This window comes from Ranitomeya variabilis, chromosome 4 (assembly GCF_051348905.1).
Source record: "Ranitomeya variabilis isolate aRanVar5 chromosome 4, aRanVar5.hap1, whole genome shotgun sequence".
Classification (NCBI taxonomy): domain Eukaryota; kingdom Metazoa; phylum Chordata; class Amphibia; order Anura; family Dendrobatidae; genus Ranitomeya; species Ranitomeya variabilis.
Genome location: NC_135235.1, coordinates 284,756,365 through 284,771,619, shown reverse-complemented (window position 1 = coordinate 284,771,619; position 15,255 = coordinate 284,756,365). Strand labels below are relative to the sequence as shown.

Sequence of the window (15,255 nt, the reverse complement as noted above, 5' to 3'; positions counted from 1 at the left end):
TCTGCTCTGGCAAGTGTTGCAGTCTTCCCTCCACTCTACTGCCATCTAGTGGAGCATGCATCTACCTGCATAGCTGCGGCGTGACAGACGCAGTGTGTTTCATGCGTGCATTAAAATACATCCACAGGTGTGTCTCTAATTAACTCAGATGTTGCTCAAAAAGAAAACCAGAAGCTTCCAAACACATGACATCACCATATGGGCAGTCCAGAATTGTTTAAAGGCATAGTAGCCTTAGTGTATGTAAACTTTTGACTTTGCAGTAAGTAATAAACAAGTAACAAAGGAACAAGCCATACACCTGCCGCACCTAAAGCAGCCCTTAACTCCAGAGTTTAATGAGGATATTTGTCTTGGTTCTGAAAAATGGCTAAGTACTAGCCTATTTTTCAATGATTTACTGCTCCTGTATGTGACGTGTGGGTAATGACCCAGTTTGTCACTGATATTACTATCCATCAGAATAGGCCATTTTTTTCCAGAATGGATCTTAGTGTTGATACTTCATTCAAGTACCTTGTAATAAATTTGGTGATGCTTTCCATATCAGGTTTTGGGGTAGGAACAAGGAACTCCATACTTTTCCTAGATTTAGTTTCCTGGTATGCTTGATGGAGGACCTTATTTTGGTAGACCGTCTGTAGAAACCTCCGCCTCAGTTCCCTAGCCTGCCTAACAAATGTTGCATCATCTGAACACTTCCGACATAGCGTTAAAAACTGCCCCTTGGGTATTCCACTCCTTAAAGGTTCCAGACGGTACCAGCTGAACAGGGAATTGCTGGCTGTTGGTTTCCTGTAGGTGCGTGTTTCGAGGCTCCCTCCTTCCCCCTTTATGATCTCAACATCTAGTAACAGCACACAAATAGAGCCATACTCCTATGTGAACCTCAGATCAATGGGGCTACGGTTGAGTCCACTGTTCCCTTCCAAACCAGAAAATCATCATCTCTGTAGCGAGCCTACATCAATTTTCTCCACCTATGGGTCAGTTTTAGCCAGTATATGTTTTCTCTCGTGGACCACCACTGTTTTTTCCTCCCTTTGTTAAAGCTCCCTGAACTATCAACTCTAACGCTGATAGGAATGGCACTTGGAGACCTGTCTGATCCGAGTCATTGGAGACTGGAGACATGTTCATCTGAGTCAATGCAAGTCTACGACTCGAGTCTGTGTTAAACCCCGAGAGCACATGGTGGCTTTCCAGTCCAAACTTGAAAACCCTCCATCACTGTTTTTTGCCACATTGAAAAATTGATGAAGATTTGACGGTAAAACCGAATTGTGATCTGGCACACTGATGAAAATCGCTCTATTTTTTTTCTTCATTTCCGAGATATAAACGGACTTCTGAATGAGGCATGACATTGTAGATCACTGTAAATTATCTTCTCTTCTACCAGATTATTTTCCTTCCGTTCTTCCTTTTCTCCTCCGACTCTCTGTGGTTGTGAAATGCACCTTTTTGCTGTGATAAAAAGCAGCAGAAATAGTGACTTTTTCTTTTGTACTCGTTCTGTCAATTATCTCTTTTCTTGACACCTGCCAACCGCTGCGGTGATGTGTTTCCTGTTTATTATCTGAATAATCCTTTGTAGGTAACAGGACAAAAAAAACAACAAGCATGTTGTTTCACACAGACCTCCTTCAAAGCAGAATTCCTTTTCCTCCAGCGAAGACATACGCTTTCTGGTACATGGTCGGGGAGGGGGGCTATAAATAATTGTGAGCGCTATACATTGGCTACACAAAGACTGAGATCTAATTCAGAAGAATTTTGCTTTCTCAGAATATCATAAAAGAGGCAGATTATTTACCAATATTCCTTACCTTGTCGTTACTTTCCAGTAGATGCAATAATCGGGCAGGCGGTGGCCCAAACATGACACCTTCAAACGACACTTGACCCATCTCCGCTCTTTTGCTTGGAGGAGGAACGGAAGAGTCTTCATCACTTATTGAGATTTTGGGATTTTCTAGGTGAAGCAAAACATAAATTCCAAAAAGGAAGACATCAGTCATAATCTTCAGGAACGATGTGTCAAGTGCAAATCAGAACATCAGCGATCAATATGGAAGAAATTGGAATTTAGATACTTTATACAAAAATTAGAAACAAATGAGAAAAAAACTAAATAAAAAAAAAAATATATATATAATGTATTAGAGCTGCAGCTAAATGGACAGCAGAGTAATAAGTGCCGAATATATCATAATAGATGGTAAGCGTTGCATTTCTTGCCATGCACTATTGCACCTTAGATGTTAGATAGACGGGTGTAACTTTATTCCCGATCATCTGGTTCATGCATGCTGCTTCCCTGACATCCATGTTTGGACGCACTATCTTTTCCCTGAGTTACGGTCTTTGGACCTTTATTTATTTATTTTTCCAGGGACTGAAGTGTATATGTGGGGTGGGGATAGGTGTGGGTGGGGTTCATAACAGTCTGCATTGTTTTTTGGTGTTCTATATATTGTTGTGACATTTTACCTTTTCTATGATATAATAAAATGATATGATATCTTTTAGATATAATCAGTTTGCTCTTTTTGTCCTCCTGCTGTTATCTGATATTTCCATTTTACCCTGTTGAGGCTTGGAGTTATAGCAGTCGGCTATCTTCCTCTTTGGTGTTGCTGGAGGACATTTGTATTACTTCTCTGAGTCTTCTCGAGATAAGTGTTCCCCTTGTTTGTCTATCCTAGCTGTCTTTAGTTGTAGTGAGGATTGACTAGTGCTAACTCTGTCCTTCCTTAAACAGAGCTTATTGCCAGGGTCAGGGAGGGATTAGGTTCCTGCTCAGCGATAGATGCAGAACCTATATAGGGACGTTTAGGGCAGAAGGATGACTTTTGATCTGCCTAGGGGTCCCCACTTCCCCCCTTTCCTAGTGCTGGGCTCCCTTCCCCTCATCCCTTCGTGTTGCACTTAGTCTTTCCTACACTGTGAGGGAAAATGGATGGATGAATAGATGGATGGATGGATGAGGAGATGGACAGATATGTGGAATATTAGATACTGTAGCTGGATAGACAAATAGGATATTAGAAAGATGATAGTATATATAGAATATCAGATTGATAGAAAGGATATTGTCATGCAGCTGCAGTGCAGTACAGCTCAACCTCCATCAGGGGGAGCTTGGTAGAGAAGCGAGACTGCATACACAGAGCAGCTGAACAGATGCCACCTAGTGGCGAGAGAGAGAGGTCAGGATAGCCAAGTCAGAACAAAAGATAGCACTACAGTACAAAATGATTTAGACAGAATGGATAGTCAGGACGTAGCAAGGGATCAGTAAACCAGGACGGGCAAAATACGGTACAATAGGGACAAGCTGAAACGGAGTCAAAACACCAAGCCAGGAGGCCAGAACCAGGGAGTCAAGCAGATCTACAGACAAACAAAGAGACACTGGGAAAGGGCAGGCAGGGGGAGATAACAGACACAGGACAAGTCAGGGTTCGCAGCAGGACAAATCAAGAGCTTCCAGAGTAAGGTTCATGCGCCAAAGACAGAGCTATAGCTGACACCTAAATAGCAAACCCGAGCCCAGGATGAGGCAGAGCAAAGTTAACCCTAGACATGATCCACCCAGAGAAAGAGCAGACAGGACTAAACTCTGGAATGGATCATGACAGATATTAGGAAGATAGATAAAAGTTGAGATATTAGATGGATAGATAGGATATTGGAAAATAGCTAATGGATGGGGTATTAGAAAGATGATAGATCTTATTGATTATAGATAAAATGATAAATAACAGGTGAAATATCAGATAGATGAATAGACAAGATGGAAAAGAATATTGTATATAGGAATATAGAATTTGCACAAATATCCATAAAAAAAGTTGTTACACTGCAGAGTGAACTATAGCAACGTTTCTGGTAATGTACCCTTCATCAGGCTGTGAGTAGGGTATGTGATAAATATTCTTCTTGGATGAAAAAAAAAGGAAAAATTCCACTTTTACCAGTATATGAAGGGATGGGTTCATTGGGTGGTCTAGGGATCCAGAAACAGAGAGGAAATTACATTTGCCCATAGGAGTAGGAACAGAATGGTACAACAAAAAGTGGATATAGAGGATCACACCGCATTCCTCTACCTCCACTGCAAGTTGAATGACTAGGTTCTTTCTCCTGTGGGCATAAGTAATTTTCACACTCTCGCTGGATCCCTAGACCACCCAATGATCCCAACCCTTCATATACTGGTACACGTGGATTTTTTGCATTTTTTTCATCCAAGAAGGATATTCCACAGAAACACTACTCTTAGCCTGACGAAAAGTTGTTATTCATCACTCTGCCGTGTAAGAACTTTCTTTTGGATATGAAGGTAGAAAATTAAAAGCTAAAAAATACTTTAAAAAAACACTCTTTTTTTTGTTCCTATTCTTGGTGTGCTATTCCTTTATACAATATTAATTTTCTGATGAAGTAGGGAGTGACGTGATCTGCTCATAGGAATAAGCACCCAATTCCTTCTTCGCAACATAAATTGGAGGTTGACCGACCCACCTTTTGTCTAACAATTAATAACTGGGATATTAGATTATAAAAAGATAATAGGTGAAATATCAGATAGATAATTAGGACAATAGAAAGAAAAAAGATGGGCGATAGCAAAGACAATAGATAATAGGTGGACTATCAGACAGATGGATAGGTCTTAGAAAAATAGGTAACAGATGGGATATTAGAAAAGTGATACATCTAATAAAATATTAGATACATAGAAAAATAATAGATAAACTATCAGATAGCCAAATAGATAGGCCATTTGAAACATAGATAAAAGATGGAATATTAAAAAGACAATAGACGGGTGGAATATTGGATAAAATATTGGAAAAATAGATGGTATATTAGATGAATATGATGAGTGAATGATGAGTAAGGTGGGCATACGTATATGGGCATACGAATTTGCCACTGATTGTCAGAAAACCTCTTTTAGTTTGTGGCTACGCTCATGACGAAAACACACAGGACACGTTGCAGTTTGAGAATCCAAGAATCTACACTTTCTCTGTGCCGTCTGCCTCCACCGCCACTGATATATAATTAGTGCAGCCTAATCCTCCTTCCCACATCGGTGTAGGTGCGTCAGACAATACACGGTTAAAATTTAGAAGAAACGTGCTGGAATGTTCTGGATCATACAAGATAATAATTTCCATTTTCTCTTCATTTTTGGATGTTGGGAAAAGACTTTGCCGTTTGTAACACGTAATAATCTTATCAATGTAATAACAATTCCCTGGGGCAGTTAGCAGATTTACTACATGGGGGTAAGAGCTATGTGAAAAATGTAAAGATCTGTAATTATTTGATAAAGATATGGAATTTCTAGGGGAATTACTTCATGACGGCCGCTCCAAAGAATGTAAAAAATTAGCCTTATCGGAGGACTTTCACCACCAAGCACCAGAGTCCTATAGATCTGAGAATAGAAAAAAACTGGAGATTCCCAAATATCAGGAGGTCTGTAATGGGGACGTTTAGGTTTGGACGCTTCATGCTACATTTAATTGTTATTAGTGTAGGGATTTGTAGTAATTGATAGCACATTCTTGGTTGTTACACCCAACTATGGCAAAAAAGTCATTAAAAAATCCAAATATGTTGATAAAATCATCAATCATTGGAATCCCAGGCCCCATGGATCAACACTGGCCGGGCGCGTGCCTCTACCCAAAACCACACCATTCAAGATCTTATGAAGCCCTCTGCCCAATCGGCTGATGACCATGTAGTTGTCCTATACAAGTCACTGAGTCCTCTCCATCTCCTACATGGACATTCATCATGACCGGACCTGGAAGGGCGAGTGGCAAAGCACCGGACACATTTGGTTTCTTGTAACAGCAGATCAGCACTAATGTCTGGATCATTTGGACCACCAAAGACTTGGTTATAAGACCAGGGATGGGACTAGTAACTTTTTCATTACGCACCAATAACAATTTTACTAATGGTATTATTGATAGTAAACTGGGGTGGTGAGTGGTTTCAAGGGAATGAATGATCAGAAATTAAATTAAGGTTTAAAGGTTTTATATTATGTATTTAAGACTTTTTATGTTTTTTAACTTTGCATGTCATTATTTACAAAAAAAAGTGCTGAAATCTTGCTATTTTCATAACAGACTGACCCTTCTTGTAGAGGTAGGATTTCAATGATGGATAAAACCTATACACAGATAACAGAAAATCCATCATTCCCTTAAGAAGAGGTCACCTCCTCCCCCTCTCTGCGCAAGGACTTCTGTGCAGACTGATACCGAGGTACATGGTGGTCTCTGGCGCTGAAAACGTTGGTAAAGTCAGTAGTAATATATGTTGTTAGAGACGTTAGCACCAACGTCCTTGGTGGTCTAGAATAGTAAATAACTTATCCTCTTCACCACCCTGGATCACCGGAAATAAAATGTGTTAACCTCTAGTAGATTTAACACTTCAATTCCCCTAGGACAACAGGGATAATGAGTCTTAATGCTAAATCACCCTAGGAAATATTTTCTAAACTACCCAATGTTGTCAAAGTGTGGTAAGTGTTCCCCAAGAAGTCCACGTCTTGCCAGCACAGTATATCATAATAGTCTTTCATATAACTTTCTTGAGTAAAGGTCTTGGTTTAAGAACATTGAAAAATAAGCTCCAGGAAGCTTCAGACAATATATTTATTTTACTCGATTATATTATGATAACATAATTCCACAGTGCTTTGTAGACATCGTCATCCCTGTCCCCATTGGGGTTCACAATCTAAATTTCCTATCAGTGTGTCTTTGGAGTGTGGAAGGAAACCGGAGAACCCAGAGGAAACCCACTCAAACATGGGAAGAACATACAAACTCCATGCAAAGGTCGTTTTTGGTGATATTTTAACCAAGTACCCCAGAGTTGCAAATTAACAGTGCTAACCACTGAGCCACCCTTCAGTATGTTCCCTTGAAGTGCACTTACGTTTAAAAAAAAATGGGAAAAAAAGACTTAGGTTTCTTTGGGTAAAGGCTTGGTGTCAGGACTACATGTTTTTAGCGCTGGCATATGCTCCACTTTTCTGCTGAGCACCATTCCTGCGGCTCCACAATGCGCCTTTCTCTGCAATGCAATGGATGTGTACTTAGGCTGTGCAGTATGCCAGCATTATACCTGTTGGGACCTCATTGCCTTTACAACTTTGGACCACCTATTTAATCAGCTGCAATCCCCGTTGTTTTTAATGCCCGCCTAACTATTCTGCTAGTCAATGCTTCCATGGAGAAAACTTAATGGGCAATCAAAAGCACTTCTTATTGAAGGCTGGACCCAACAGTCTTCCAAACTTCCATCTTGATGTCTCAGCTCACTGCGCACCCACCATAAAAATGATCTTTCCCACATATAAGTCACCAACATAACCTCTGTACTGTACAACTGTATATTGCTTCCAGATGGGTCAATTCTCCTTCATGGATCGGGTCGAGTGCCACAGTTCCGTAATGAAGCTAGTATGGATCAGTTGGTCGAAATGTTGAGACAAGTACATTTTCTACAAGTACATTCTACATTTGGCCATCACCGGGAAAAAAAAACTAGAGAACTGTAATTTCACAGCGTGGAAGCATCGCTTCAAAGTGTATGATCGTGAACTTTACAGCATTTATAGCCGGGAAGAACCTTAAATTATACTATGGTGTTTCATTAGGTTAAAAATCCATCTTTCTCCATGAAAGGTCTTTATTTTCTAATTGCGATACATTAGATGAGAGTTAAGCATTTTACAGCTACAAGGACATTCCATCTCACCATTAGCTTTAGCTGAGGTAGCACTATTAATGCTCTGGGCAATGACTAGGAACCAAATTGCCTGCGGCATAATTGTAATTTCTTAATGCACTCAAAAGTCCAAGGAGATGTTACAATTTCCTTCTAGCTTGCGATAAAAGGACGAGAACATTATGGTCTGAGAGGTTTTTTTAATAATAGGGAATTTTTTAGCCAATTGAGGAAATAATCTGTTAATCTTGTCATTTGTCACTGTCTAGGTTACTCAATGACTCTATAGGTTTTGGATTAGGTAAAGCCATGTACATGAAGCCTGTAAGGTGGCACACGGAGTGACTACATCTGCACCGTATAGTGGCACCTTCCGTATGGCAGAGTATTTCTTTCTAAGGGCTTGTAATAAGAAGCCGTGATATTTCTGAAGAACTCTTGCAGGATGTGTCATTAATGAGGAAAGAGTGCCATCTGCTTGTCAGACGAAATCAAGTTGAACCAAATTGTGCTGGAAGATTTGCAAGGGAGCAACCTCGTGTGCTGGGCTGGATCAGGTGACCCACTGGAAGGCCTTCCCTGATATAAAAGCCCTGTGTGTCAAACTACGAGATTTGGTGCCAGGGAAGAGAGCGGAGCAGACGTGCTCCAGAGACACTGATGAGACCAGCGTGACAATCTTCAGCGGAAAGTCTGCACCACCCTGGTGCCGACCACTACCGGCAAGATCTGGATTCCTGCAGGAGACCTTCAAGTACCACCTATGCTGGTTAGCACCAGGATCTGTGCCCGTTGCTGGTCAAGCCTCTGAGGCCTGATGTTGCCTGTCAAGAACCAATGTCCAGTTCTCTCTGCCCTGAGCATAAGAGACTTCCACCGATGGTCAAGCTGAGAAAAGCTGTGATTGCGGAGGAACAGCGAGAGTGAACAGGGCAGTCACTTCTAGCTATCATCTACTTTACTGGGGTCAGCCAGGACTAGGATTACAGGTTGGGAGGGGGCCAGTTGGTGCATGGGAGGCTCAATGGGCTTTTATAGACTACATCAAAAAGAGACTTGCGGCCTAGCAGGAAACCCAGGTGACCCCTGCTAGGACCAGAGCTTCAGGACGAACTTACGTGATGACTCCCATAACTGGACTCACAACCTTTTCTGAAAATAACATTAATGCTAAATAGTGAAAGACTTTCTTGATTATTCTAAACTTATTGTTATTTGCATAGCTACTAACACTAATTGTTCAAAGTTACTGCTGTATATAAATAGAATTATATCAATCCTGTTTAAAGGACTCTGATTAAGAAAATGAAACAAAAAAGACTCACCCTGATCCCCCACAGGTCTTATTCCATTGCATTTCCAGTCCCTGCTGATCTCTATTCCCCAGTGATTGGCTGAGCTGGTGTCTGTCGAGACAGCATCAGGAATCGGAGAGATCAGCAGAAACCAGATAAGTACTGGAATGGGAGCAAAGAGGATCATTGAAGATATTATTTATTTCACTTTTTATAAAGCAATGTTTTTGTAAAAAAACATAAAAGAACATTCTCCAGTGTCATGCTTCAAGATTCCAACCCTTCATTCTGTGTTCTGTGGTTGGCGTCTTTTTCCACTGAGCCACAACTGATACCTTTCCTTTGGGTGCTTTATTTCTGCTATCTTTGCTTCTGTTGGTTTTGGGTAACTGGTGTTTTTCATTTACTCTGTTTGTCTGTCTGATCAGCTTTCGGGTGCAGCTTTAAATAACTTCCCCTACTGGTGTCTCACACAGCCTTGTAATGTGAGCACATCTTACTTGTTCTTCCTTCGTTAATATTAGGATAGAATCCTATTACGCTCTTGTATTTTGTCTACTCTAGCGATCCTAGGATCTACTAAGGACATTCAGGGTAATCCGCCGTTGAATGGGGGGCTCCATTGTGTTATCTTACAGTGCCAACCTTTGCGGTCAGGTAAGTACAGACTAGGGTCAGAGGAGGACTTTTCCCAGTCTGAACAGGGACCTGTGAGTTGAGGTATTTATTTTCCTGGTTTATACGTTACCCATGGGAATGTGCTTTGGCAGTCATAACATCCAGTTTTGCATATGCAGCTCTTGTGAAGGGATATGTGTTGACGGGGTTGTTCACCTTTGGGTACATTTTTTTTTACTTTAAAGGGACTCTGTCACCTGAATTTGGCGGGCCCTGTGTCCGGTCCGATAGGCAGTGTTTTCTCTTCTTTCATTCACCCCTTCCTTTCCCGCTGACCGCAATATTTTCTTGAATTTGAGTAGGTTTCCTCCGTAGTACACGCGTGCGCAATGCAATCTTGCCTTGCGCACGCGCAGTATACTTTGCCCAACTGCGGGCAAAGCCGAAAAGTATTAGTGCGCATGCACCGCCGCGCTATGTCCTGGAACACAGCGAAATACTTCCGGGACATAGTGCGCCGGCGCATGCGCACTAATGCTTTTCGGCTTTGCCCGCAGTTGGGCAAAGCATACTGCGCGTGCGCAAGGCAAGATTGCATTGCGCACACGTGTACTACGGAGCAAACCTACTGAAATTCAAGAAAATATTGGAAGTATAGTGGGAAAGGAAGGGGTGAATGAAAGAAGAGAAAACACCGCCCATCGGACCGGACACAGGGCCCGCCAAATTCAGGTGACAGAGTCCCTTTAATGAATGTATTTTGGGCGAAACATAATTTTTGCTATTTCGTTTTATTAAACATTTTGCACGGTTTTGTCTTTATTTTGCGCTCTTTGTTACTTGGTTGTTCAATGATTTTTGAAACCCAATTGCAAAAATAATGTTTATCCCCAAATATATGCATTCAAATAAAAATAATAATTGTCTCCAAATGTGAAAGTCTCCTTTAGGCTAATTTCACACATCAGTTTTTTTTAAGCACAATCCGGCAAAATTTGAAAAAAACGGATCCGGCAAAAGTTTCCGCCAGATCCGTTTTTTGTCATAGACTTATAATAGCGTCGGATTGCAACGGATAGCCTCACGTTTCATCCATTTTTTGCCGGATCCGTCTAAAATTTGTTTTCCGGTGGCCGGAGAAAACGTACATAGGAACGTTTTTTCTGTCCGGCAAAAAAACGGCCAGCGATGGATCCGGCGAAAACCGTATGAAACGTGAGGTGAAATGATGGAATCTGGCAACTGAATCTGATTCTTAACACAAATCCTGCATTTTCCAGTCTGGGGTCTCTCTCTCTCATCCGTCGCATCAGTTTTTCACATTTTCGCCGGATCCATTTTTTCCAAAATTTGCCAGATTGTGCCTGACGGCAAAAAAGTGATGTGTGAAAGTGGCCTTAAATCCTGCAAACCACACATGATCTGATTCTGCAGTTACGTGTTACTTCACTCCCTCTTGTTTGCATGCAGCCAAGAAGTCGTGCTCCTAGTGGAACAAAAGGGAGTGTTAAAGGGGTATTCGGGCACTGCTCACTTCTGCCTTGGTGGTGACAGATGGCAATGATGCTATGATCCCAAACACCTGAACTGCGGCAGGTATCATGCACGTGTCCCATTTTAATGAACAGGATACTTGCCGATTGTGCACACATCTCAGGGTCGTAACTTCATTGCCAACTCTTGCTTCTAATGTGGAAGTGAGTGGCGTCCAGGGCTGCTAACTTGATTTTTTTTATTTTTTCTGGACAGCTCATCCAAAAATCACGGACAGCCAATATTTTTTACTTATTAGAGAAGGAAAGAAAAACCAGCTCATCTCCTGCGTCTTCAATCGATCCTGGAGTCCATGATCTGTGCTACTGCAGGCACTCAGTGATGTTCGAAATGCATTTGGTAATTATATCCATCCTCATCCCCGTGTTCCCCAATGTTCCTGGCATGGACTACAGCTTCACATGCTACTAAATATGTACATGGATACTTAGATTTTTTTAATCGATTTTGGAATAAAGAAATTATAATTTTTTTTGGACCTTGGTGTCCTGTTAGCTGGATCTTTATCGTCTTTCTCCAACATTTTTTACTGACACATCAGAAAACTGTAATACGTCATCAAGATTTTAAGTGATCCATGTCTGCAGCTTATAATTCTGAAACAAAGACTTTACTTGCATTCACTATGAACCGTAAAATGATAATTACAGTCATAATAATCTGCACAAATTTCTACAACTTTAAAGTGGTTGTCCAGGGTTGGGACACAAGTCTGCAGTCACTTTACGTGACTGCAGACTTGTGAATCCTTACAGCGCGCACATTGCATGCCATCAGGATTCTCCGATGATGATGTAAGACTTGTATACTTATGGCTACATTCCAACTAGACATTTCTGGCCTCGCTCAATTCACTTACATTGAGCGAGGCCGCACACATCTAGTCGTCATGTGTCGTCATGTAACCAAATCACACACTTGTGGTCATGCACCCACCGCTACCGGCACTGGAGAATCCTGACACTGCACACTGTGAGGATTCACGGGTCTGCAGTTGTATAGAGTGACTGAAGACTTGTGCTCCAAACCTGGACAACCCCTTCTTTTAAAAAAAATATGGACACATCATTATGGATAGGGGGAAAAATGCCCTATTTTTTGAGAATGCCCAGGAATTTCTTGACGGTTGGCAAGCCATATAGTACCATAACACCACTTTAATAATGAGATCAATAGAAAATAACTGCCTTCATCATCTGCTTGTGCAAGGAATAGTCTAAAAGCGAGTAGATGTATCTTTGTCTTTAGTCAGTGTTGATAAGACATCTTTTTTAACGGTAAACCCAAAAAACAGATCCCTCACAGGTCAAATACTCAGCCTTACCCAAGTGAAGACACATTACCCAGTTCGACCATAGAAATACTCTGATACTTTTGATGACATTTCATTTGAATGGAAATTAGCGCATCATTAACTGTGTTATGCCAGAGAAGACAATGTCACAAAAGTACCCTAATTGGCCTATTATTTTTTAATGACTACGTAATTTGGTGGCTCTTGATATCTATATGGAGATCTTTATTCAATTAGATGAAATTACATAGTATTTTAGTGTCATTTTCTATGTAACCTATCCTAGAAGTCAAAAAAGATCATCTAATGTGACAGTGTAAACTGTCGTGAAAGTGTCTACTGAGAAGGTTTAAACTTCGTCTTCGGAAATGGTGAAGAAAGTCTCAACACAAATTAAAGATCTTTTGAATTAATCGCTTGGTAATCAAATATCTGTAAGTTGTGATTGTTCAAGTTCTTATTCATTTTAAATAAGAATGAATGCTAGTGACAAATCATATGAAGATATACTGAGCACTCGGACTTCTCTCAGAATTGTAAGAATGAAACAATCGCTGTTACCATTCAAGCAGTGGTTGCCCCCTGCTTCCCAGTAGGACCCCTACTGACTGATCCTGTGGTTTTTGGAGACTTTTTCCAACAACTGCCACAGAGAGAAAGAAGGAATGAACATGTTGGACTTCACATGGGAAATTAAGGAGCCTTAGTTCTTCTCTGAAACTTGGTCAGATTAAAACTTAAATTATTTATTATTATTATTTATTATTATTGTATTTTTTTTAACTATTGTAAATGTTGCTGTTCTCCTGAATCCAGCGCTGTTTTTCTTTTTCTCCTCCGCCTCTCCATTCCTGGGATATTGTCCTTTCTTCTCTGCATGTAAATCATTTATTTTTAATCAATAGAGTGTGGTCCCCAAGTAAGACTCCCAAAGAGAAGAGTTGAGCACCACGCCCACTTTATAAAAACAAATCTAAATTATCATATCATATCTCAGGAATAGAGAGGCGCAGGAACAAAAGAAAAACATTGCCGGATTCAGGAGAACAGCGGCGTTTACAACACATAAAAATGTCCATATTTATGGAAAGTGACTTTAAAAACCTAACCTATGCTAACAACCCAGAAATGATATAATGCTGAAGACATACTCCTATTCTTCACCATCAGATTGTCACATGTTAGGTACGGGTGGACATAAAAGACTTTATTTTGAACTGTCTTACTGATTACCAGGTTCCAACATGGCTTGGTTCATTAAATGTTTACATGCGTTTTCCAGAGAGGGAATATTTTTTGTTTTTCCCCCTACTCGATAGTTTGAGAAATTTCAATACACTTGTGAAAGAAGAAAATAACAAGTATCTCTTGATCTTCCAGCATAGGCCGTGGGCAATCTCTGCACTCTTTTTATAATTTAGGAGACAAGCAAAGGCTAACTAGATCGTAAGATGTGAAAACAAAGAACATATGTGGAATAACATGAAGAAACAAATGCACATAGGTGCCAATTACATTTTTTAGCACTTTTGTAGCCAAAAAAGTAAGATAAAATTGAAAAATAAATAACAATAAAAAAGATACAGGTAATATATGTGTGTAGCTGAGATATAATATGATTATATTAAAGGAGTTGTCTGGCTTTACGGTACAGGTCTGCAGTTACTTTATGTGATGGCAGACTTGTCAATACTCACAGTGCACACTGTCAGGATTCTCCAGTGCTGGCTCCAGGAGCAGCGGGTGCGTGACCGCAAGTATGTGATTTGTATACATGCGGTCACGTGCCGACTAGATGTTTGCAGCCTTGCTCAATGCAAGTGTATCACAATGTGATCGGAAGTATGCAAATCACATACTCGATGACCGCCCGCTTCCGGCACCAACACTTTGGGATCCTGATACTGTGAAGATTCCAAGTCTGCAGTCACATAGAGTAACTGCAGACTTATACGATAACTTCGGACAACCCCTTTAATCTTGTCATAAATGACCTATCCTTGTTTTCAGGGCCAAGCATTTTTTTTTTCTTTAAAGGGGTTTTCTGGTCAGTAGTGACTTTATGTGACTGCAGACTTCTAAATCCTCACATCATGTGCACTGCACGCTGTGGGGATTCTCTGGTGTCGGCCGGGAAAGTGGGCACACTTCCGGCCACATTACAACTAGATGTGCATGGCCTCGCTGAGCTAGTTCTGAAGTCGTTAGCAGCACAGCTCAGAAGACGGAGTATACCAATCCGAGCATGGTCCGTGCTTCAGTGATGAGTGAGACTGGTCTAAAGCTGAGATACTGCATGAAAAATATAAATAATGGTATGGAAGAATAAAAACTATTATTTTGTTTATGTGGTTCTGTCATCTCGGCTCAGTTGGACTCAGTATATGGCAACTGGAAGATTATTACTTTTACGTTTCATGATGTAAAGAAGAGCAAAGTATAATTGACAGCTCTGGCCGAGAAGTTTCATCGGAGTGTCACCATTTTAATGAGGCTGCTGAGTAATAAGGTTGAACTAGTAAAGTAAAGTCTCCATACGAAAATAAAGGAAAAGAAGAGTGAGAGGGCTGTACATGTATGATATGCTAATAAGTTTCTGTATCAGATAGTCTGTAGCTGTACGAAGTCTTAATCTAAATCAATAGTAGAAGACACGTAGAGGTTGTGCACTTGGTAGGCTTAGAAGACTCTCGGGAGATCAATTTGCACAAATATTGC

At 40.7% G+C, this 15,255-nt stretch overlaps 1 protein-coding gene across 7 annotated transcripts in view; it reads right to left on the bottom strand.

Moving 5' to 3' along the window:
- MORN1 (MORN repeat containing 1) overlaps positions 1-15,255 on the bottom strand; it is a 401,375-nt gene that overhangs the window by 216,363 nt on the left and 169,757 nt on the right. For all 7 annotated transcript variants that reach the window (XR_013213208.1, XR_013213209.1, XM_077250079.1 and 4 more), the window contains one exon: positions 1,830-1,975. Coding sequence is in view for 5 of the 7 variants with exons in the window: in XM_077250079.1 (XP_077106194.1) it covers positions 1,830-1,975 (146 nt within the window). In the remaining 2 variants the exon portion in view is untranslated. The remainder of the gene's footprint in view (positions 1-1,829; positions 1,976-15,255) is intronic.